Source organism: Chroicocephalus ridibundus, chromosome Z (assembly GCF_963924245.1).
Source record: "Chroicocephalus ridibundus chromosome Z, bChrRid1.1, whole genome shotgun sequence".
Lineage (NCBI taxonomy): Eukaryota > Metazoa > Chordata > Aves > Charadriiformes > Laridae > Chroicocephalus > Chroicocephalus ridibundus.
In genome coordinates this window covers 67,154,832-67,180,744 of record NC_086316.1, presented here as the reverse complement: position 1 = coordinate 67,180,744, position 25,913 = coordinate 67,154,832, and the positions used below count along the sequence as shown (strand labels likewise).

At 40.5% G+C, this 25,913-nt stretch overlaps 1 protein-coding gene across 2 annotated transcripts in view; it reads right to left on the bottom strand.

The window, feature by feature from the left end:
• Positions 1–25,913, bottom strand: part of PLPP1 (phospholipid phosphatase 1) — a 67,489-nt gene extending 41,576 nt beyond the window's left edge. Inside the window, exons 1-2 of one of the 2 annotated variants that reach the window (XM_063319335.1) lie at positions 25,543–25,912; positions 8,054–8,208 (exon numbers count right to left, since the gene is read on the bottom strand). In XM_063319335.1, coding sequence (XP_063175405.1) covers positions 8,054–8,208; positions 25,543–25,600 — 213 coding nt within the window. In that variant the 5' untranslated portion in view covers positions 25,601–25,912. Of the gene's footprint in view, positions 1–8,053; positions 8,209–25,542 lie in introns of both variants that reach the window. The other variant, XM_063319336.1, reaches the window with a different exon arrangement.

Sequence of the window (25,913 nt, the reverse complement as noted above, 5' to 3'; positions counted from 1 at the left end):
TGGTCCACGTCCTTGCCAGAAGATTTTCACATAAAAGCCTAAGTAGTTTCTCAAGGAAAAATAACAAAGATTCAACAAACAGTGGATCACTGGGAAAAAAATCCTGCTCATCTGGCATAGTCACGTGTTGCCACAGTAAGTTAAAAGAATAGCTCTGCTTTTTCTACAAATACCAGTTTTCCCCCTAAACAAGCTACAATTTCTAAGGGTAGCATTAGGTTTGGCACTTTAAAAAGGAGAATTAGTAAAAATTAGTTGGGCTCAGTTTTACATTGAAGTAGAAGAAGCTGGGGAGGGGTGTTTTGTTGGTTTTTTTTGTTTTGTTTTCTTTAAGTACTCCTTTTAAGTAAGGAGTGAAGACAGAGGGTCATTAAAGGCTCTCTACTGAATACTTCCTATATGACAATATCAAAAAGTATCCCTGATGTATACTTTATTTTCCAAGGCAATTGTAACACAGTGAAGAAATTGCCTAAAGGGAAAATGACAACAGGTATGTTAAGAGGAATTATAAGGTTGGGAAGAGGTTACCGGTAAGGTAATCTCAAGGATAAAGACAACAAGCTAGTGTTATGCAGTGCACATGCCAGCATCATTAAAGAATAACTAGTAGATGTACTGCTGACAGAGCTAGCAATTCTTTGTTTGATACAGTGGAAAATCAAGGTCAGCCAGCTCTGCCTGCAGAACAACTCTTCAAGACTGAAGCAAGAGAACAGATTGAGATTTGTGCAGTAATGAGTTCAGAGTCATGCACTTGGAGGTTAAACAACTCTGATGGGCCAGCAGCTTGTCAGTTCAAAATATGAGGGGAAAATAATGTCTGCTTATTATGGTTGTTATACATCAATATATACATCACATATATACTAGGTAGGCCATTAGACAAGTCTTTCCAAAGGCGTTAACACTTTTAGCCACCTGACAAGAATTTCTTCCAAAACAGCACTCAGTCAGAACTTGCAAACATGTTTGGTTTTAATTCATCTGTCTTAAAACCAGACAGAAAGAATGGGAAGGTACCTTCCTCATTATCTCAAAACCAAAAAAAGTTGGGGTTTGCAGTTTAGCAGAACTTAAGGACTATAAATCAGCTAATTGGATAGCCAGTAGATATCAGAAAAAAGAACAATACTGATCCAATAACAACCAAGAATAAAACAGCCACAAGTACAGTTGGCAATTAAAGATATTCCTAGTGAGAGATATATATATAAGCCTCTTTCAGTCAGAATACAAAAGGTAGAACCACAAGTAGCTCAACTGATAAGACTAAATATTTTAAACAGCTATAGTATGCTTGTCTACCGTCTGACTCATACAGTCTAAAGGATTACATTTCCTCACAAATTGAAGTGATTTCTGACTGATTATGTTGGGTTTTTTTCCTTAAATATCCTGTGTAACACAAGTCTACTTCTTTCCAAGTTTCTAATCTTGATTAGGCTTCTTCACTGTTACTGGGCATGAAGTTGATTTCTCCAGAGAACTAAAGGCTGATCACTACCACTCCAGTGAAGAGAGAGAACATCGCATTATATGTCAACCTCGAGTTGTTCTTTCCATTCTCCTCAGGAAGGACATCATTTGACTTTTATCCATGCTGTATTTCACCAGCCGAGTTACTGATGTCTTTTGTATTTACTGTTCTGAGTACCCTACTTTGCTGCCTCACTGCACATGTTCTCCTCCAGGGCATTCATAGCAACACTGAACAGGGCAGGCTCCTGGAGAGCTCTACCTGGCACCTTCCTCCCTTGTGAAAGCCAGGGAGCACTTACTCTTACTGTCCATTTCCTGCACTTCTATGAATTATTTTTACATTTAAGGATTCTTCATCTAATCCCATGACTATTTACTTTCTTAAGATTTTGGTGAAGTAGTCCTTTGAATGTACAGATCTAAATAATGAGATATTTTTAATTTTAAAAATCTTGTCGTTGGAAGAGAACAGATGTGATTGACACCAGGGAACAGTAGACAACGGTTCAGACATAAAGACAAAATAGCTTTAAACATCTATGCTTAAGCAGCGGGTAGCAATAGTCTCTCTCCAGAGTTTAGAAACAAAACACATTTAAAAGACTTTGCTATCTTTTTTCCCAGCCCTTCAAGAAAATCCACCATCACTTTCATGCTGTTATCTAATGCCAGCTTCATGCTAGCTTTAAACTAGAAATGACACCTAGTCTTCTTACTAAAAAAAAAAATGTTTTAGTGTCCTGAGGTTTAAGTCTCCTTCCAGCAGACATTAAGACAGAACACTCAAACTAACATTCCCCTAAATCAGTTAAAACTTTTGAGTTGAGTATTACTCTGTATAACTGCTCATATTCTGTGGGAGCTGGTTATGGTATCGTACTGCTCTTAGCAGATTAGGTTAAGACTTTGGCTTCTCCTCAGTATCAGAACAACACTACTTTCCATTTCTGAAAAGGAGCTTTAGAGTTCAGGAGGACACCTAGCAAGAGATATGCTTATACCACCAGTCCACAGTTCACCAAGATCAACTGCTGCATTTTGTATTTCAGCTTTCTCAAGAAGAGATAAGTAAAATCCATTTTACTCCTCAAGGGAGAACAGAAAGAGGTACAATGAGGTGAGCCAGAGGAAGGGAAACGGAGGAGCAGCACAAAAAGGAACTTCCCCCCCCTTTCACTGACTTTTCTTGTTGCTCATCTCTGGTTTCTGGTGCAGTCCGTTCCCTTTTTTGCCACCCCCTTGAGTCTCTTGTCTAAGTCGTAGTTGTTAACAGCAAGTCATTAGTAACTAGGTATGAGACTTGAGACAAACAAAAATCTATGCCACAGACTTTTTTGGCTTAAATGACAAGACTCTTAAGTTGCAGCTCCCTCTCCCTATGTTTCTCTTTAGTCCATTTTACCCTTTCATCTACTCTAATACCTTCAAAAACATCTCCAAACAACTGTGACTGCTTGGCTTTCTCATAGTTATGTCCAAGCTTTACTTATTTTAAAAGCCCTTGTCTGGAGCTCCTTCCACTGTAAGGCTGCCAACTATTTCATTCAGTTTCATATACTGTGTATTCTTCATTACTGCATTAACAAATGTACCTGAAGTATTGAGAAAAGTACAACAACAATTCCACAGATTTAACAAGCAATTTATTTACTTAAAATGAACTGCATCTGGTAAGAGCAATTTGTACAAGTACCAAACTGGAAGTGCTGCTCCTCAGATTTTTCCTCAACTGATTTCAAACCGAGCCCACCAGAACACCCTCGCCGTAGACAGGGCAGAAGTGGGACCAAAGGTGGATGCAGCAACTGCTATTTCTCAGCCTCTGTCCCCTACAGCACTGATCTAATCAAGGAATTACTCATCAATTCTACCAAAGGGCATCACCCTGAACATTAACCCTTCACATAGTATAAACATGGGTTGTTATTATTATGTTATAATGGCTTTAAACAGAGTCTGAACGAACACAAATTAGCTTGGATTCAGGGATGATACTGATCTGTACAAGAAGAACAGTTAGTATCAAGTAGAACTCATGCCAGATTATGAAGCTCAACAGCATTGCCCAAGAAGTTTTTCAGTGCCATGAACAGACCAAAAAATACATGAAGATCAAACATTACTCATTTAAAAAGCAACTTGAAACCTGAAAGTTAAGTTAAAGAATGCAAAACTCCACTCTAGTGTCAAACGAAGTTAAATTTCAATTAGTTGCAAAACTATCAGTGAGCCATGCTTTGACACTGCTGCAAATAAATGAAGTGCATGTCTGCCAATCTAACAGTCTTCAATAGGTTTCATTACAGACCCTGCTTTATCAGTATCTACCACAGCAGTAGCTACATTTGTCCCTCAAGAAACATATAAATTACCCCAGTAATTGTTTATGTTGCTAATCAAATCGGTGCTTTCAATAAGTTTCCCTGCAAAACATAGCTAAAAAGATTAGTTTCTTTTGACAGAAAAGAAATTAGGAGATTGTCTCCAAAATATGATTATGCTAATCTGTAGGAAGTTACAGTCAGAACATTGATACACATGGTAGAAGGAGACATTTCTGAAAACATTAAGCCTCATGCCTAATAGGTGGCATGGTGGCACAGGAGCAAAGCTACCCAAGTCCCTTTTGGGAAGGCATCGTGACAGTGAAGACATCAGCCTTTGCCAAAGTAGACCAAGAATATTTTGGTTTTGTTTTTTGAAGTAGAAGACAACATGACCTGACCACCTAAATATCTTTTGGATGTGTCCAAGGTGAAGAATTTAAGTCCTACAGGCCCTGAACTCTGTTTACTACTGAACACCTTCCCTGCGAGGAACATTAGCATTTGCATTAGTAGCAACAGTTGCGGTAAACTACTTTGTTTCCCAGAAACTCAGTGCAGCATTTTGGCTGAGTTAGAAGAACTGAACTCTTGTCCTCTCACAAATCAGGCCATCATATAGAAACTCACCAGTAGGTTGAGTTCAGCTTCAGCTCCTGAACAGAGCAGCCAAGAAGTTTTGGCAGGGAACTACAGAAATCCTGCTTAGAACGTAGCATGGGGAGCAGATGAAAACTCAGCAACTCTTCAGTTGCTCTGTTCTTCTGCTCCTTTGGCAAGAAGGATGCTTCAGAGAGGTGTTCTTTGTTCTGTGCTTCTCCTTCCCCAAACTGCACCCACCCTTAGATCTAAGGTAAGATGTACAAGAGCCACTAAAGGCAGCAGTTCTAAGAAGCAAGATGACTTGAGGAAGAGAAAATTGATTTGGGGGTGAAGTCACCAGAAAAAACTAACTGAATAGGACACATGCAAACAGGCATGGTTGGACCTTGCTGCAAGAGAAAGACAGTGATATTAATTAGTCATTAATACTTAGAAGAGAGCTGATCTCATGCAGACAGCAAAAGTCCAAAAATGCCAGACCAAGTACATCATCTTAGATGTTTCAGAGTATTCCTAGAGTTGCAATCTATAGACATCACTCCCTAACTGGTCATGGCTTTTAGACTATTCAGAATTGCTTCCTTGGGAAGGTAGAAGTATCAGAAAGATCTTCTGGGCTTCTTGAAATGTCAGTCATCATGGATGCATGCTGCTCCAGACACCAGCCTAGACATCTAAAGATATTCATTTTTCCAGAGCAATACCAAGGCTTGTTTGACCCCAAGTCTCTAAAAATTCTAATACAAAAATTGTGCTTCCCATCCAGGCACAGAAAACAATTTGGAAAATTGGAAAGTATTATACTATGAAGTGGCACTTGGAAACAAATAAACATAGATTTCTTACACAGACCATTACTGATCTAAGGTGGCAATGGGAACAAAAAGTGTTCAGAGCTATAAATGGAACTGTGTCTTTTTTTATTATTTTTAAAGATCCCTGAGAGTTTCTAACATGTTTTATAGATCTTCATGAAATGTTCATAAGACAAATCAATGTTCAGGCAGTCTAGTTTCTTTTATGCAAAGAAAGATTTCTTAATAATGAAATAACTACTCCTTACTCATTACTGCAGGTTTGTTTGTTTGTTTTTTTCCTTTGAAGTTGTTTTAGAGTCCACTATGGGCCTACCCCAACAACTGAACTAGACAAGACCTTTTATTATTATACAGCAAAGTGTTCAGGCCATTTCTTACCACGCTCTGAAGACAAGCAAGCTGTTAGTGCAACAATAGGCATGTGCACAATATTATTTTGAGTATTTCTGCTTATATTTCATGAGGCTAGAATGACTCCACTACTCAATTGACTTTTTTTTTTTTTCATGTTACAGGTATTTTTTGCTTCCCTTAGCAGTTTATCAACTCTTCTTTGCATAGTATTAGACCCAATTTTTACCATCAATTCCTTCATTGAGAAGCATGTTCCTTTCAGGAAAGTCTCATGTCAGGATATCACTTTTGACTAGATGTGGGATAATCACCGTTACTGCCCAATAAGTTCTCATGAGCCAGCTGTGTCCCCGCTGAGGATACTGACTCTGGAACGTACAACTTCCAAAAGCTTAAGCTGCCTTGGAAGAAGTTCCAAGCCTCCATTGAGTCAGTCTAAAACAAAAACCAGTCCGAATGTCAGGTTCAGACTGATTCCCAAACGGATCAACTTTCCCTGTCCATTTTGAATAAAGGCAAGCTTGAAGCTAGAAAGCATTCAACTGGAACCCACTTTTGATTCAGTAAATTGTAATAACCAAGATCTACCCCCTAGCTCTACAGCTCACCCCAGCTCCAAGTTTTCAGTAGCCATAAATGATTTTCCACCTCTTGCACAAGGCTAAGGAAATCTCCAAATCTAAAATTGAGACTAAGACAGTTAGGTTAACATTAACTACACAGAGCAGTAATATACACACTACAGTGATTACTTTCTCACTCGATTCCAGAAAACCTGTGTTGCTTTAAGGTTTGTAAAGCGTTCAGACTGAAGAAAACACATCGGAATAGCCCGTATTGTTGCTACAGAGCTACAAGTCCTTTAGAATTTTATTTAAAAAAAAAAAAACTCCCAGCATGGAGACCAGAAGTGATTGTTCCAATTATATACTCCAATCCCTTGCACAAAGACCGGCAATAAAAATTCACTGTGTGAATCCTACAAAAGTATCATAAAAGAAAATAATAGATAGAATAATAGATAGAAAATAATAGACTGGATTTGCTGACAAGTCTAATTCTAAGTAATAATTTTAGATATCTTGGCAGTTAAAGTTACAATAGTGGTCCACACCACTCCTTATATGTTTACACTTTTACTTAACTTAGCTTTAAGTCAGATACTTCTCTACTGCTTTAGAGCCAGAAAAAAATGCACTCTCCATTGACTTTCCACTACAGGAACAGCTTTTTCAAATCTAAAAGTGGAAGATAAAAAAAACCCCAAGCAATTCAACAGATTATCTAATTGCAACTGAAATGCCTCTTTGGAAGTCCAAATTGCAGAGAGCTGCAATTGCTAGTTCACCTGTACACATATCAATTAAAGTATACATGAACCCTACTGGAAAATACGTTTTCCTTAAATTGGGCTGAAGATATATGTCAGTACATGTAAAGATGACAAACTTCAGACTATTTTCCTCAAAACAGAAACTATACTAATGATAACTGTTGTGTTATTTCTATTTACTGCATAGAACTAATGTAAGCTTTAATAAATAACCATTTAAGGGAAAACTAGAGTAATGCATGTAGAGGTTCCACAGATTTCTGTTTACTTGTTTTAAATGACTGCTACCATCCTTAAACCAGTTTAATATATACTTCTTACTGATTAATTTAGCATATGTATTTACCAGAAGACCAAGTATTATGGCCATGTCTAATACAGTTTGGTCAACCACTGCAGGCAGAAACAGCAAGATGTAGTTTTACGTTCAAGACTATTCTGAGTAGTTAAATTTGGTTCTCTAAACCAGCTCAAACCTTACTAAAAATGGATACAATGAGGCTTAAAATATTGTTAGAAAAATGTACTGAAGAGTTAAATTGTTCTTTGTGAATATCACGTGGTCTTGAAAACACTGAGCCTCTTTTCTACAAGCATCTAGATTTTCAGCGTCCGTATCCCATTTTGAAGGGCTTAAGAGTCATCACATTTTTTCAAACCTAAGAAAACCCATTGAGTTCAAATTAGACTTTCTGTAGAAAGTATATGGAGGCAACAGTCACTAGTTATAGGTTTGAGCACTCCACTACAGTGCCAGTTTTAACATCACAAGTGTTAAATTAAAGTTATCAGACTAACCCATTCTGAACAGGAGATGTATTTATTCCATAGCATTTTGGAAGCCTGTAGTATTTTTCCCCAGTGATAAAAGCTGAGATTAACTAATATAGTTTAAACCCTCATCTCTATTTTTTCTGTTCCTAAAACAAATGAGATTAGCAATCCTAGCAGTTAGAGATTAGTTCCAGATTTTCTGTGTAAACACAAATCAGCAATGGCACCTTTCACATGCATATAACTATACATATATGGGATTTTACCTATATAGACTGTCCTAAACTCACAGTCACAATGCTGAACTCTTGGAAGGCATACATTTTATTCCCATCACCAAAGCTCCCTATATATTAGCTACTTACAGACAAAATGGGCAGGGTGAACCCCACTGTGTAGAGGACAGTGGATGTGATGGTACTGTCATGGAACGGATACTTGATGCTGTCATCATTACAGAAAAAGCCTCTCTGATACGGTTTTATTTTGGCCAAGTTTAGAACACCAAGGGGTAAGCCAGCTGTTGGTGGAAGGAAAACAAAAAAAAAAAAAAACAAAAACAAGAAATACATGTGGTTAAATCAAAAAAAAAAATCATTTTTAAACATGCATGGAGGAAGCTACCAGACATGCAAAACTCAAATTTCCTAAGTAGCATGCAATGCACACACTTACCAAATCCTGTTTATAGAAATTTAGCTCCTCTAGAAGCCTACTTCAGAAGGACTCTGAAGTTGCCCACCAGATACAGAAGTTATTAAAGTATCAAGTTCAAAGTCCTTTTATCAGTAAGGTGAGTTACCACACACCGAACCAAGATTATGCTTAAGAAAAGTATTTTCCTCTCACATGACTGAATAGTTATCGAGGGCAGGCTGCCTTTTCTGTCCCCTCCTTCACCACCACCCCACAACACTGGCTTGCACCTGAACTACCAGCCCTGTTCTATACACTATAATCTGGTTAGTGTTTACAATGAACAAGACAAAAATGCATACAGATTTTGTCATAGTTAAGGAGTTAAAGATTTCATGCAAGTAGTTTTCATGCAGGTAAAGGGAACAAGAGAGCTGCAGAGACATCAACAGGAAATACAAACACTCTGAATGGACCGCATCTCAAGGTAATGAGAATTTATATTTTTAAAGTTGCATTTATTTACACAGCTTTTGTGCACTTTGGAAGATTTCTGCATGAAAATAACTAAGTTATTAACATGGGAACTGTGACTCAGGTACAAAGGATAGCCCTCTGAACTTGCACTGTGTGACATATTACCTATTCCTGCTCTTACAAGTTCATTCCCACCACACTGGCAGTCATGCCAACGATGACATCAAGACCTCTGACAATTACATTCTGGTCTGTAACTTAGTTTTGACAAGAAGAATCGGCTAAGGAATATATGTTTGCAGGAACAATGACCTCGGGAAACTCAAGTTTGTAATTTTACTCTACATCCTCATCCCCCCTTCCTTTGGTTCCCTAAGCAAGTAATAGACCAACAGTGATTAAATAAGGCATTGCTGTAAGAACTGCAAAATCCTTAAGCCAAAAAAAAAAAAAAAAAGGCAGGTTTTTGTTTAAAGCAAGGTAAAAAGAGGCAAACTAAATTTTTATTTTCCCCAACTTCCATGTAATATACAATACTACATATAGACACTCTATATGTAAATTAGATGGTAAGTGCAATTACTGAAGTAGAAAAGACTACTCATGATATAAACAAACTGCTGTACTGAAAACAAAAGACATTTCAAAGAATTTCAAGTGATGAGAGATTGCTTTGATTTCTGTTGACACTTGTTAAGACCATTATCAGATAAGTCACTTAAAGGGGTTTTAAATAAGCTTATTCCTATATACTTCATTAGAAGAAGAGACATCGGGAGTGAAACAGTTTGAACAGCGATAAATCCTGGCCTCTTCTTTGGGATGCCAATTCACAGTGCAAAAGCTCATGATGTGCATACTGAAACTGTGTATGTGCTTGGTAATACCCCAGCTCTGAACTCCTTTTAAGAAAATTGCTATGGTCACAGAAAGCAGTTTGTCAGGAATTTAAAGCCCCCTATGGAGCAAAGAAGAATTTTTTCCTCAAGACATCTGAAATCCTAAGGTCTGTCGACACTTAGCCTTAACAACTGAGGATGGTAATGCACCAAAGTATTTCAGCAAATGCTTACCATCTTACCAGCAAAACTTAACAAAACCAAACACCACTATGCTTGTTCAGCTTTAAGCACAGTTTTTCCATGAAGCAGGACGACATACCTTTGAATCAACTGCACCTCAAAAGTCCTTCCCCCTCCTTTGGTCTAGTGATTGGGAAGAGAGCTAGAGCTTGACAGAATGCAGATGGCAGAAGTAGCTGAAACAGGACTGCAGCCCTTCACATACGAAGAGGGCCACACTGAAGAACTTAGAAAGTTCACTTGGATCAAAGGACGTTGCTGTATGTTCACATATCTGGAGCCAATTTTCAGCTGCACTCAAGACCATGGCAAGATTCCACTAACATAAGTCAAAGCCCATGTTTCCTGTCTTTATCTCTGCTATTGCATACCCAGTGTCAGGATGATGGAGTGGCAAAGCCATTACCTATTTGATACAATCCTATCTTCTCTAACAGATCACCAGATTTTCACATGTGGAAATATCACATCCTCATGGTTAATTTAAGCACCAGCTTGTGTTTTGCACAAATGGACTACCTAACAGACAAATACCTCTGTTTTCCAAGAAAAGCTGCTACAACTCAACACGAAGAATTTTCCTTTTTCATTTAATTACATTTTTCAGGCTTCCAGATCAACCTTTTTTTAGCCAATATTGCCAAGTTTTTACAATAAGATTGAGATGTTTTGCTTTGGTTTTGTTTCTGGGTTTAAATTCATAAGGACAGGCTATTTTATTTTACCAGCTGCCGAAATACGTTCTCTAAGCGCTCCAGTTCAGAAACTAGAAGACACTGCAGCAATTCACTTGCAGAGACAGAGTTCTTAGCTCAAAAATTCCAAAATGTTTTGCCACCAAAGTACACAGGTTTACAGTCATGCTTTTGTTCAAGGAAAATTTCTTTAGGAACTGGAAGAGAGCTATTACATGAGTGTACATGTAAAAGAAAAAGTACCAAGTTTGACAAACAGTGTTTTAAGCCTGCCAGCAAAACAAACAAGCAGTTTGAATATGAAGGGGTTTTTTTTGTTGTGTAATTGCAGCAGGAGAGAATTACTCACTCTGTAACCTAATTAAGAGAGAAACTTGAGGGTTTGGTGTTGTTTTTTAAGTAGGGAGAATTCCTGACAGTAAGTGTTATGCTCTCAGTTTTCATGAAACAAAGAGGAAAAGAACTCAAGATTTAATTTAAGCTTTTTTTTCTTCCTATTAAATAATCTTCTTTATGTGAAATTTGTTATGAGAACTTTTACATAACCACCAGTTACCTAATTTTTTCCACTAACTATACATTTAAATATTTCTTTGTAATTTTTTTCCTTTCTACATCTGTTTAATTGAAAGGAAAGGATGCACCTTTTTGCTAAATCAGACTGATTTGACTACATTATACAGTACTTGGAAAATACTTTAAAAGTGTGTAATCTAGAGTTGGAATTAAGAAACATGTTTCCACTTTCAACCATGAGATTCTGGGAAAGGAGTGGGAAGAGGAAAAGCAGCAAATAAAGGGCCAGCTGACGACAGTTTCACCAAAGCAATTGCAAAATTCGTTTGTATAGTCCATAGTAAGATGATGAGAGAAACTGGAAGTTGGTTACACATCTTTAACTGCCTATTTCCATTTTTCACGTTACTGTTGGAATTCCTACTGCAATCTAAATGATGCACTGCTTGCCAGCAGTGGAGTAGAAGACTATGTGAAATGGTGTTTAGTTGAACATTAACCTATCCCAAACAATTTTGCTCTTGCTTATTTTACAGGGAGAAAAGACAATACTTAGTACCTATAAGCAAATGGTCCTGAGGTTTCACCACAACAGAAAAACCCCACTAATTTAGAGAACGGCCCACTATTGCCATGACAGGTGCCAAGCATCTCCATGACCTTTAAGCAGGCGGACTGTACAGTGGACTTCTGAGGAATACATGTATGTTCAGTTTCATTAGCTTCTACAAACCGGAGGAAAGGGCGACCACGATTTAGTGAGAGATAAGGCCAAAATGCAATCTTGTAGATCCACTCTCATGCCTTGTCTTCTTCACAATGTTCATCCTCCTGCTTTTCATCTAGCCAGTAGCAGCAGTACCCTCTGAAGGTGCTCTTTGAGGCAACTTTGCACCTTAAGGGATCATAGTGGCTCAGTTGTTATTCATATCCTCTTAAAGCATGGCCTTCAGCTGTAAAAAGAGACTGTTTCTTCAAGTTCCCCATGCTTCAGACTCAGATTTGGAGTTTCTCTATTTTCTGTTAAAATTTGTCTAGTTGATCTTGTCAAGGACCAGTGATCAACAGGTTCTGGGCTGTTTTGCTAGGTAGTAGCAAGAAACAGATGACAGTCCTCTGGATCTGGTTTCTCTCCCCTTTAATTATACAGTGACAACAACCTGATCACTCAAGTGCTCTGGAACTGACCCATCCAAGACTAAAAGACCAGGAGGCACTTCTGTAATGTTCACACAAACAGACGGGCTAACCCTGAAAGCTACAGCAGCAGTGACAAAGTTGAACAAGAAAAGAGTCTGCAGAGATTTTAAGCCTCTACCAATGAAAAATAGATGAAAAGCTTCATACACATGGACAAAAATGAAAGTGCACAGGATGGAGAAGAGGAGGAGAAGAGAGAGACAAGACCGGTATTTAAATTATTGAGCAGGGCTTGCAGGGAAGAGACAGCCTTAAGATTTTGGCTAGAACTGTAAGAACAGGGTAACACATATTTGTATGGAGTAAAGCTAAACTAGCTGAAGTAACTACATGGGCTATGCTGAGTTCACAGTTTCCAACTCTAATTTGTAGGTTCAAGCCTGTAGTTGTACTGTAGTTTCCATTGAAAACCTACAGATAATTCACAGTAATATTAATAGCCTACAGGGAACTCATATTTAATCACAACTGGCTGGACAACACGGCATGACACAAAAGCCTGTAAGGAAGGAAGGGAAGTCCAGAGTGGGAGACTAGAGAGAAAGTGACTGTGAGATTGGTTCTCCATCCACAGAAAGGGAATGTCAAGAAAAAACAAAATCCAAAGGAAGTGGGAGGTGAAGTCTTCCTTTGGCAAAAAAAAAAAAAAAAAGACTATTTAATGAAAAAAAGATTGTTTCTGTTTCATATTTTTTTAAAGATTAAAACAAAAAAGTCATTTCAGTTCCACAATTTATCCTAGAATTGGAAGTGCTGGATACCAAACTATGATCATATGATCTTTTTACAATATGTGTAACACTGCACTAATATTCTGTTTTGTGGCATTTATCACACCTGTAACTTCAGAGTTAAGTTCCTTAAGCTAGAGGCAAAAGTAGTTGGATTCTGATACTTCAGTGTTCACTTGGCTTTGTCAGCAAGCTGCATGGGATATTTTTCCCTGAAGAGGGACAAAATAGCATTTATAGCTGAATTAGCCTATTCTACTTACGGCAGTTGCCATATTTAAGACCAGCAGAGAATATTCTTCAACAGCTTCAGGGTCTGAAAATACTGTCAGTGTACTACTTGAATTTAGAAACATTTTCTTAATTAAGTCTATGGACAGAGTTTTAGATAAGTCTTACACTTTAAGACAAGTTAAGTTTTATATCTGAAAAGAAAGAGACTCTTAAGTTTCTAACCATTTCAGTTATACTGTACCATCTAGTTCAGAACCAAGCATGGTACTCACAAAACCTGGCTATGCTTTCACGAGAAATTCAAGACAACCTAGACTGTCCTGCTCTTCTCCCACCTATGACCATCCACTGCTATCCCCTTCCTTGCAATGGCACTAGCTTTCCACACCAACCTGTCCAAAAAAAGCAAAAACCCATGCCTACACAACACAGGTTTTTCAGGAGCACTTGCTCATCTGGCCAAGGGCATGACTGCTAGAGCTGGTGTAAAGGACGAAATAGGATCATGTAGCCAAGGGTGCTGAAGAAAGGAGAACAAGGACAGGCTAGCCATTATCTCAGATCAGCTTAAACACCTTGTGAAATTGTTTCCGAATTAGTGGCGAGTTCTCCTCACTGGTTTGAAGTAGTTCAAAGGAATGCATTGTACTTTTTGTAAACATCCTTTAATTAGCCCAACTGGCCTCCTTATCTGTGGAAGCAACTAAATCTTCGCTTGAGTCTCTGTGCCCTCTTAAAAACTTGCGTTGGTGTTCCAATTTCTCCATGACATGCAAGAATCCTACCTGGTTCTCAATGAGGAAGTTCCTCTCATTTAAACAAATGAATATCTATAAACTGGGAGAAAGGTAGCTACCTTTAAGGGATACTATGGCATACGAGAATATTACAGCTTGATTATTTACCAAAGTTTTTTCCTCGTGCTGTACTGAACTCACAAGTAAGTGGTAGTGAAGAGAAACTGTACTAGACTAACAGAAGACTAAGAAGAACTTATATTTCTCTACATTTAACCTGAAAACAAGGGATCAATACATTCTGCACTTGATGTGCTGACAGAAAGTCAACTTCAGCTTTTGTAAAAAAAGCCACAATTTACAGTTAAGTTGCGGGGTGTCAAACAGGAATTCTGGCTGTATCAGAGAAATAAGCTCCATAAAACACAGCAAATGACAGCCTCAAAACACATCAGTTATTCAGCTTAAAGGCGGCTCATTTAAGAAAAAAAGTATTTTTCATAGCCTACATCTTTATTAGAGATGATGCTCTTAAATAACCACAGACAGATAAATGACATCATTCTGAGCTGAACCTATACGGCTGGTAATTATTACTGAGAAGAAAAGGAGAATTTATGTTCTCCCACTCTTACACATGTATTTTTGCTTTTATTTTCAGCCAGGACAACCATATTTGCTTTGCTGCTCATTTTACATTGTACAGTCTGAGGTAAGGAAGTATGCAAGGGATTTAAAGAAACTGAGACAGGTCAGCCTCATGCTGCTGGAGAGTTTGGGAGCATCTGTAAAAGAGACTGTTCTTTGCGGAAAAGCAGACGTGCTGAAAATTTTTTCCCACAAGCAGTCAAGAGAAAGAATCAACACCTCAGACAAGAGGTTCTGGGAATGGAGAAAACTATTAAGAGGAAGAAGAGATTAAAAAACCCAAAGTATTTAGACTTTTGACACCTAGAGGTGAGGTATGAACAAGAGGAAAATCAATACACTATTTTCAGTAGTTGAGTTCAGTGGGTAGCCCACAACTCACCTCCTAGCCACTTTAAAGGACTTTATCTTACTTTTATACCCCAAGGAATGCAAAGTATTTCTGCTACCAACAAACTGATTGTTCTGATAACACCAGAAGCTGTGCCAGGCTTCAGTAAACAGGATATATGTATTTAAAAGCCTGAACTACATTCTAATCTCTGCTACTATTCTACTTGCAACTACGCACTACTTACACTTTTATTTGTTTTATGATCTGTGATTTGGCTAGCTGAGAAGCCAGATCAGCAGCCTGGGCCAGCAGATGAGACAGTTTCACTAAACGACTCCCTTAGCATGCTTCACACTTTTGGTTGAGTGGAAGGCAAGGGTGATGGAGGCAAGAAGTGAAGGAAACCTTCCTTTGAGCTGGACCAGCCTCAACACAGAAGAGTGCAATTTCTAGTCCAGTCACTTACTAACAGAGAACTACATCATATTCTGGTTTCTCCACATTCACATTCAACAGTTTAGTACCAAATGGGAGCACTAGTTTGGTTATCTACTTTATCAATCCATTAGAACAAGTCGCAACACTTATTTAAAAATATTCACATAGACAAGTGTATTCACCCCTATATCTACATTTCAGTCAAAGAACTGGACTTTTAGAAGCACTAAGTACCTGTTAGTCTAAAAACATGCAATTTTTTCTCCTGTAAGCATTTACAGAAGTACAAATACAAAATAAAAAATGCAGAGAGACAAGACAGTAATATATCCTAGCCTGCTCTATTACTTAAACAGAGAAAAAACAGGCAGGTCAAGTGAGCCAGTTGCAGGTCACAAGCAAAGGCTATGTAAGCCCTGGGCCCTGCTCTTTCAGAGGGCAGAGAAGGTTGAAGTTAGACCAGTCAATCGACAACCACCTGGAACTCATTAGCAGTTCACCCAGTGGGGCAGAGGCCAATCACCCTGATTACTGACAGAAAGATTTAAGACCCTCAGATTAACAGCTAAAAGTAAAAGACACTAGAGATGGCAGGGGGTGGGGTGGTTTGAGAGGGAGGTCAGCAGCTCCTTGTGTTGCAGTGCTGCTCATGGGGTGGGGAAGAATCCAACTGGCTGCAGCCAGAGCAAGCCAAAGCGACTTCTCCCACTGTAACCCTTCCTATTTAGGGGAAATGAATATTTAATCACTGCTTGCATTATGTGCTCAGTATTACATTCGCTATTGGAGGCTTTGACTGCATTGTCTAGAGAATTAAAAATCCCATAGATACAAATCCATGTACACGCCCCCAAAGATCAAGATCTTCCATAATCTACTTAAAGCACTGGGTTTACCAGGCAGAGAAAACAATACAGCAAAAGAAACTGAACTCCTAAGGTCAGCTGTTGGCAAGGCAGGGAGGGGTGGTTTTTTTTTTTTTTTTTTTTTTACTGTAGGCATCACCAACTCTGAATGTCATTTAAGACCACTACTCTTTTAAACTCCAGAAGTTATAACTTTCTTCATTTTAATTTTTGTTTTGTGGGAGTGCAGAGCAAGAGGCTTTCAGAGTATTTCACATATAGCTACACACCATAAACTGAAATACTATTCAGTCTTTAAAAATACAATGGGCAATTAGTTGTTAGGAGTACAAATGCCGTTTTTCCAATGAGTCTCACAAGCATAAGAGTATTTTATTTAAACAGTCTTTAACAAAGTCACGCCTTACACGGCAGTGCTACAGAGGAACTCAGGATTTCCATAAGTTTGTCTACCCTGTCATCCACCAGAATGTCATTTTATACTGAAACATGGTGTCATGAAGCAGTGTGTGCAGAGTATCTTTAGTTATCAGAATCACATTTTTTTCATGGTACACTGAACTTTTTAGTGTCTAACAGCACATTTTGAGAAGATAAGCTCTGTATCTAAAGATAAGCTAGATCTAAACAGAATTTTAAAAGGAAAAATGAAAATACCCTTTATTTTAAAGCTATCAGAGCAATTGTTTTGTACTGATTCAGAAGACTTCCTGAGAAGTTCATTTAACCAGAATTTGTAAGAAATATTTATACAACATTGCTTTTGATATTTGAGTATAATGAATAATGTAACAGCATAGAAAGTCTTCCAGTACTCATATAATAGAGCAGGTGTCACTTTCCAGTTTCAGTAGAAGTTTTCAGTGTTAAACTTGTGATCTTGGTTTCTATATATTAATGATCAGAGATTTTCAAGAGCATTAGACCTAGCCCCAGATTGGCTTGAAGTATTTTAACTGAATACTAGTACTGCAGTATAAGCTTACTTAATGAAACAAAGTCAAAGCCATAACTTCCTGAGTCAGCAAAAAGCTACAGAACTTGTTTAAGAAACGCCAAGAAAATGAGACACTGCCCAAGATGATGATTTTTGGAATTTAATGGGGAGCAGTTCCTGACTGGAGCTATTTGCAGGTCTTGATCTCACTGTCTCCCTTCTGTATCTCATTCAGCACCTTCTTGACCCCTTAAGGGCCATATATGCTCCCCATTATGTTGCTGCACATGAGAAGGTTCCCTGGTTACAGTTAGAAGGTTATTCTCTCAGGTGTCTCCACCACTAGTTTCCAAACCAGCCCCTTCAGCTTAAGGTAAGCATAGTCCATTGCCCTTCATGTACCTTAAATTAAGTAGATAAGCTTAGGTACATATGTGTTCCTTATCATCCCAGCACTCCAGTTGCAGAGAATATTGCACCTACTGTTAAGTTTCAGTGACTCAGTCAGGACAGGCTTACAGTAATCTGCAGATCTGCAATTACAGAACAAAGTTAAAGGGACAAAAAATGGACTAAGATAAACTAGGGGGAAAAATTCTACCTTATTATAAGTGAGGCGGAAGCTACCTGAGACACTGAAATTTGGTATATAATCCCTTCTACACTTAAGGTGAGCAGAACTCCTGTTTGGTACAGCTTCCTCCTTTCGTAGGAAAGGGATCGTGTAACAAACGGCTGTGACTCTTCTTCTATACCAGGGATGGCTAGCTAACATCTCAAAGCTACCTTAGGAGATCAAGCAACCCCCATGGGGCCCCTCTGAAAGTGTAATGATTAGCAATGGCAGCCAGAGGGGAGGAGGCACTAAGATCTAGGCTAGGTCTTGCAAGATCCATTGTTTCAGCAGCAGCATCACAGAAAAAAAGGCTGTATGGACATGGCTCCTGCATACCTTTGGTTCCATTTAGCAGAACTGGGATTTATAGCAATTCAAAAATGGGTGCCTTGACCTGACATACTTGCCTTTCTTAATTTAAAATACAAAAAAAGCTTTATTTTCCTGTTACCAGATGCCACAGGAAGAGGAGTGACAAAACTGTGTTGAAGTATACTACTGAAGTACCTTAACACACTGAGTAAGACTGCATCCTGGTCACAGGTTTTTAAAGATGAATCAGCAAGGACTACAACAGACCAAGAAGAGCCTATTAATGCTTCTTGTACTGGTTGTTTCAAATCCCATCACTCTCTGTTACCATAGAGTGTTTGATAAGTGCACCAGACAGTTTCAACACTATTTTTCTGCACCACATTCTGCTAAAGAAGCTTACTTGGGTCTGTTTTTGGCTTCTATATAAACAAGCAGTCTTGATTTTAAAAGCTGGACCTGACTGTGCTAGAAGGATCCATGTACCAGAGAATCTGGCAAAAGTAGTTTGAAAGGCAGAATTCAAGTTTACCAAGAGACACATTTTAGTTCTGTGCCTCTGAGATCAGTCTTACAACTTGGAAAGGAAAATTCCTACGAGAAAGTGGGCCAATTCATTAGCAGTTGATTGTTAAACAAGAAGAGACAAGCAGAAGATCCTTAATATAAGTGGCACAATTTTCTTCCTTTTTTTTTTTTTTTTAAACTGCAGGACTATATCGCTCTGGCTGGAAAATTGCTTGTGAGCCTACTCAAAGGTGGGACTGAGAAGTCTATTGCCACTGCTGAACTGACTAGTGTTTCCTGGTGTAGTGACAACTATGTTGTTTCAACAAAACAGTCTAAGAAAGTACCTTAAAGAAATCTTGCTTCTTCAGGATAGCCCAGTTTTATGACAAAAATTAAACCCACTTAAAGCTAAAACTAGTCATCCATTATCTGACTTTATAGTGTTTGTGGATTTTTCAGTTGTCTTCAGTCAAATATTTAACCTGATTAAACCCCAAGAAGGAGAAGTTTCTTTTGCAGGATAGGGAAAAGAACCAATCGGAAAAGAACCAATCCCTGGCACCACCACCCTGAGCAGATACAGCAGTATACCAGATACAGCAGATAAGCCCATACCAATGAACCTGACTTTTTTAAAGCCATACTTATGTGGGTGTGTATCTTGCCAATAAGAATAAGGCTCTATGTAATTCTGTTCAGCACTTTCTTTTTCTTTATTCCTCCCCACCATCCAAGAGGAGTTTGTTTTAATTCTCCTGGACTAATTCTGGAAAGTTGTCGTGGTTAAATCCAAGTCAATTGGAAGGCTACTAAGCTCAAGTTAATCTCCTATCATCAGGTACATTCCAAAGATAGGTCACCTCTTCGTGCTACCTGCTTCTATGGCTTTAACACAGTCACAGATAGAGGACTATGACAGCTTTATCCTGTCATCAGGATCTGGTCAATGCAACAGAGCTCCTACATAAAACTATGCAGTAGCAGGCAATCATTAGTCAACTCTTTACTTCCCCTCCCACCAGGGCTGATTGTGGGGTTTCAAACCATGCTGCTTTTAGTCAGTTGAGTATGCTATACAACTCTTTAAAACCAGGTCAGCATATTGAATCAGCTCAGCATAGGCTCAACAAGCACCGAAGCATAAGGTGAGGCAGGGGCAGGACCTCTTCAGCTATGTGAGATGAGCTATTTTATCATTTAGCTGTAGCTTAGTACTTTGTTTTCTACAGAAAATATGTCAGAAGCCCCTTCCCTCCCATTCCCTTAAGCAAAGGTCAACAGCTTCACATAAGCATGCTGCAAGAGCCCGTCTGTCTGTCTAAGGTTGAAAAGTCACCAGGATTCAAGCAGCTGGTAAGGAACTTCACTGCTGACAAGCATCTTCCTGTATTATGCCAAGAGGAAAAAGTATAGTGCCGAGTTCAAGATTTGGCTCTTGGGAAGGTATTGGAAGGTGAATTAGGATTTATCCATTGCTGTAAAAATCAAGTGCAAGAATTTGTCTTTTTGAGGCAGGGGTTAACTAGAGTACACGATACACTTTAAAAGCAATACTTGGCAGAGCAAGAACCTGATTACTGACTTTGAATAGCATTCATTAACTAGTCAAGTTGTAACCTGAAGCTCTTCTGTAGGCTTTAGGCTTCCTAGCAAGACACAGAGAGTCTCTGGGTAGAGCATCTTTTTTAACAGGTGGCGGGGGGTGTGTGGAGGGGGCAGGGTAGAAGTGGCTGGTGCCAACCTAAGTAACAAGGAACAACATCACAACCAGAGTATTCAGTCTCATGTGTTTGAGAAAGCACAGTGGGAGAGGTAAGATTTTCCCTGGTTTTAGGCGACAGCCATGTTTCTAATGAACTGAGAGTCAGCTTAATGCATATCATCTCATGGTACCTGGTGGACATTGTCATTTGAAGACAAGCTGCCCTTTCGCATGAACCTGTTACAGCTTAACAACATATTAATGCACTAGAAAAAAAGATTTAGCATCCGCATGGCATGGAAAATGGTGACACATATGTCAATGAGTCACAAGTAATAGGGGAGGATTTATTTGAACTAGGGCAATCAGGAAGTGCTAACCCACATAGAAGGAGGCCTTCCTTGACTGAACAGCAATACCTTAATTGTCACGGAGATGGCTGCCTTTAGTGACAGTAAGAGTATATACTCTGAAAAGGGAAGAACAGCACCTAAAGCAAAAACATTGTAGAGGGTGTGCAGAGTGGTCCAACCATCTCACTCTCCCAGGTGACATACTGCAAAAGCAAAATCACCTGTCCTATACCCATGCATCTGCCGTTTAGCATGATGCTCTGTATTACACAACATTCCATCAGTCTTTAAATTGTAAGCTTGAAAAAAAAAAGTGATGTAAGCATTTAGTATTTCTGGGTTTAGTTCACATGTTTTCTGTGTGAAAGACTAGACATCCTCCTTCCCTTACTCAGAAGCAGTTACTCAGTAAGACTGCCACAGACTCACCTTCCCCACCACCAGCCACCTACCAATCTCCTTTTTGCACAGGTACTGCTTGCAGCTCAGGGTACCTCAACACCCAAGTAGCAGACAGCTCCACTGCTCCAGAATGGCTGTGCAGTAGGGAATTTTGCATTTGGTTTCTTGAGCCAGCACAGGGTGGGACATGGAGAAAAGAAGAAAAAAAAAGAAGAAATCCCTACACATACGCTAGATTCTATGACAGTTTTAAATATAACTAAGTAACTTTTTACTATTTCCGACATATTGCAGAAGAGTGGAACAGAACAGCGAAGGGCCAAATTCTTTAGAAGACATCAATTTTTCTCATCTTACATTGTATATATACTTGTATTAGACCAGCAATCATATATTGACAAGTATACTCCCTAACTAGTTACAATTGCATGTCAGTGATTGTATAGTCAGGCAAGGGACAAGAGAAACACAGTTCTGTTGTACTGCACCCCTGCACTCAAGTTAGGCATGAACTGCAACAAGCATAGACCAGATGCAAGATGTCCTAGAGTCTAGTGTCACAGAGAATGTTTTCCTTATTGCTCCAGTCTCCTCTGCAGAATTCACTTTAATCTAATTTGGTCTTAGTGAGAGTTTGGTTTAAAGGTAAGTGCGTTTAGTAGTTCTTCCACTGACTACAGGAATATTGCCATGGGTTTCCCAACTTCTTTCTTTAAGTGTTGTTTACCTGTCTTAATGAAGGAGCCTGATTTGCAGTCAAACAATAGACCTGCAAGAGTCACAGAGTACATGTATAGTGCCTGATGAAGACACCAGTCACAAGTTAACTAATTAAGTTATTCCAATAAGCTATTATTTTTTGCATGACAAATTGAAAGTGCAATAAACCCTAAGAATCAAGTCTCAGTATCAGTGAAAAGTGTTTTCACTATTGTCTAGAAATGTCATTCTATTTACACATCTGTGCCATGCTATAGAAAATGTCTCTCCATCAGAAAAACAAGGGACAAGTAAGATGAGTATGCAGGAGAAGGAAATAGTCCAGTCCATTCATGTTTTCCAGTGATGGAAAAAATTGATCGCTGTCAACTGGAGCGCACAGGGTAAGGGAGCTGCTGCCTGCAGCACTGCAGAGCTGCATACAGACATGCAGCACACACCCACCCAGCACTGCAGATGAGCACACACTCACAGAATGCAGATACAGTCTCATCGCGCTATTTAAGGACAGCTACTGCAGAAATCTGCAGCTTTTTCTTTTTTCAGATTACAGAACATGAAATTAGTTTAATGCTGAAACACTAGTATCATTTAGAAGGAAAGAATTATCAGCCTGGTAAGAGAGAGTTTTTATTTATTTTCTCATGGCACCAAAGACTGCTTTCCCTGAATTCTCTTTACCTTACTGGGTAGAAAGGTGGATGAGGGAGGGAGTTTCCTTAAGGCTAATTAAGAGCAGCCTTAAACTTAAGTTTCAGACAACCAAACTGATCAAATAGCTTAATGCCACATAAAGGGGGAGATGTTCCTCCCTCCTGTGCTGCCTGCTCTTTCTTGATCGCTTCCTTGGTCTGTTACCTCTGCTCCATCTTGGTCACTTGTCAGACCTTTCAGTAAACCCATTTACATCACCAAAAATCACAGGAAAGCTCTTTTTCCTCTTCCGACCCCTTTGGAAAACTTGTGTTAGGAGAGTTGAACCTGTACAAAGAATGGTTTGACTAAAACAGGAGTAAGTCATAGATGTAGACAGTCAGAGTCATCCGCTTCCACTGTGGTGAGCTTATGGATAAGCCAAGTCACCGTAACTTGAAGTGACAGCCTTAGTTTTTTTTCTGTCCAACATTGCTGAGACAAATTAATTTTTCTTCCCCAACATCACTTACTATGGGGAAGGTGCAGGCAGGAGGGGGAAGAGACAAAAGGCAAGCTCTGTATCAAGTGACTAGTTAGAGCTACCTTAGGGATAGTGAGTAAGCTACTGGTAGCCCTTTTTGTGGTTACCAAGATTTGAGATTTCAGTCTGATGGTCTTCATAGTTTTGAACTTTCAGTATGACACGATTAAAGGAATTTTCTCTTGGAGGCTTCATGGTCTCTTTAGTGGAGATACTAGGTATCAGGTTATCAATACCCACAGGCCACTTTATCTGGGCAGCTACCTCGGTCATTTGAGCAGATATCAAAGTGCACATGGGGGAGAAAGGCAGGGAAAAAGTGACAGTTGGAATAAAGTCCACAATCAACAGGAACTATTTTTACAGTAAAAAAATAAAACAGATTCCCCTTTTAGACACACAGGCTGAAGAACTGTTTTTATAAGGGCTTGTCTCAATTACATGAGAGTGAGGGAGAAAAGAAAGAGAATTTGGTCCTATATCCAGTATCTTTCCTTCCCTACACTTAAATATTTTCGTCTCAGCTAGAGTTTCACTGAAACCTGTAACTCAACGTGCTTAAAGTTGCAGGTGTCAAGAGACTTCATGTTATGCACTGCCTGCATTTTCCTCCCAAGGGAAGAAACAAGCCCAGGGGAAAATAAAGAGTCTGACAACCTTCCAGCAGACTGAGGCATCAGATTAGGGCATTTGTGATCCAAATGCTACACAGGGGCAGGGGAAGGTGTGTAAATTGATATTACAATGCAGGGCAAGGTCAAGAATCCACTCCCCAAGTAGCAACTTGGAGCAGGGAGAAAGCTTCATTCTTTTAGCTTGATAGCCCTCAAGTCACATGCCTCCTATAGTCTTAATTTTAATATATTTTGTTTTCCTTGATTACTCAAGATTACTTGGGATATACACATATATATGCTTTGAACAGACCAAAGTATATGCACAGTACAAACTTTTGCCTGATTATAAAGATTTTGTAATGACAATTATTAGGACAGACAAAACTGCTTTACTGGCCATAAAGATGGCATGGAAGTTTAAGTCTTGCTACAATATAGCTTTGTAAAACTTCTGATCTGAATAAAGACTGCTCCCATATGGATCCACTATCACTCTCCAAAAGCGCGCTCTCTCATACAGCAGTTATTCAGAGCAATGCATCATTCACCATAATTTTGTTCTTCAATGCCATTTAGCTACAGGTACCATTGCTACTTGAAGCATCTAGGCAAGGTAAAATATTGCTCACTGTGTTCATACTGATGCTAGAGACTTCTTCAACCAAGAGGGATTTCATGAGCCAGACCTGTTTGACTGAACACCACCCACTGAGAAAGTGCTTAGATTTATTACTGAAGTACTGCTCTCATTAAACATCCAAAACTAACAGTTCCTAAAGTTGACCAAGTACATCTTCAGATACTGAAGACCCTTCCCAGGCTCTCAACACCCAGAGGGCCACAGGAGTCACAACTCTTTACAGAGTAAAGCTTCCCCTTCACTGATCGATAACTAACATCATTACTCTTTATATCGTGTCATTACACAGAAGGAGAAAGTCAATGCAAATTGACAGGCCATGATGTAGTTTCAACAGAGCTAGAGATCGAAACACAACAAGGAAACGTTAGGAAGGTGCTACTATTCGGACTAGCCAAGACAAGCACTGGCAGTGCCGCGGCAGTGTGCTGTGGCTGTTGCGGTTCCACAGACGGCTATCACCGCACCAAGGCATCACTGCTCCTGCCCCTTCTCCTGCCCCTCTCTGCTGCACACGGACACCAAGACACAAACACCACCTTCTAATAAACACCCCATTTCACTTTCAGCCTCAGCCTAGAGCATTAGTGTGGTGTCACCGAGGCCGCGTACAACTCAAGCCTTAAAGTGAACCTCTTCTCTACCGCACACCACCCATCGGGCCACCTCTGCCGGAGGCTGGGATGGAGCATGTTTCCCGTGATGCCGGCCCCTCTCAGGGCAGCTTTCCGACCCACCACGGGTGACAAACACATCCCAGGCTGCAGACACCTACCACCCCAGCACAGGCTTTTGCCACAACCGGTCTAGAGCCGACAGAAGAGGTTAGGGAAAGTAAGGACAGTAAGGAAAGTAAGGACATCAGAGAGAAGAGGCAGTTCCAGATGTCAGTGGATGAGCAGCAGCAGCTCCCTCCCCGCAGGGCTCTCCCCTTCCCAGCCCTCGGTCCCGGGAGGCGACAGTGGCCGTACTCCTGTGGGCGGGGGGCGGCAGAGCGCGGCCCCGCCGCCTCCCGGGGGCGGCGGCGAACGGGAGGGCGAGACGGAGATAGGGACGGGGGTGAAGGGAGGGCAGGCAGCGGTGGAAGCGGCAGACAGGCAGGGCCAAGGCGCAGGCTGGAAGAAGACCCGCTCCGGGGTGGTGCCTGGCGCCGCGGGGAGGGGGGAGGCGAGCATGCCATTAGCCCGGTGCCGTGCGGGGAGGGAGCGGAGCGCGGCGCCCCGGGGACGGCTCCCCTCGCCCCCCCACCCCCGCTCCGCGCCCCGCCGACCTACCCAGCACCACGCAGACCACGTCCAGCGCCACGAAGGGCAGCCGCCTCCTGTCAAACATGCTGGCAGCGCCGGGCGCCCGGCCTCAGGCGCGGCGGCGGCGACACCTCCTCCTCCTCCTCCTCTGGCGGCGCTATGACAGCCTCTGCCCTAGCGCGGCGGCAGGGAGGAGCTCGGCCGCCCCGAGGCGCTGCTCGCCGAGCCAATGGCGACCGACCAAGCGACCGGGCGACCGCCCCTCCCCCCTCCGCCGCGATGCCGGCCCCACCGCCCGCACTGCGCTACTGCTACTGCCGCGCCGCCCGCCGGCCCCTTAAGGCGGGCGGGAGGAGAGAGGAGGGGACGGCGGCGCCTCCGCCCGCCCCGCCCGGCCG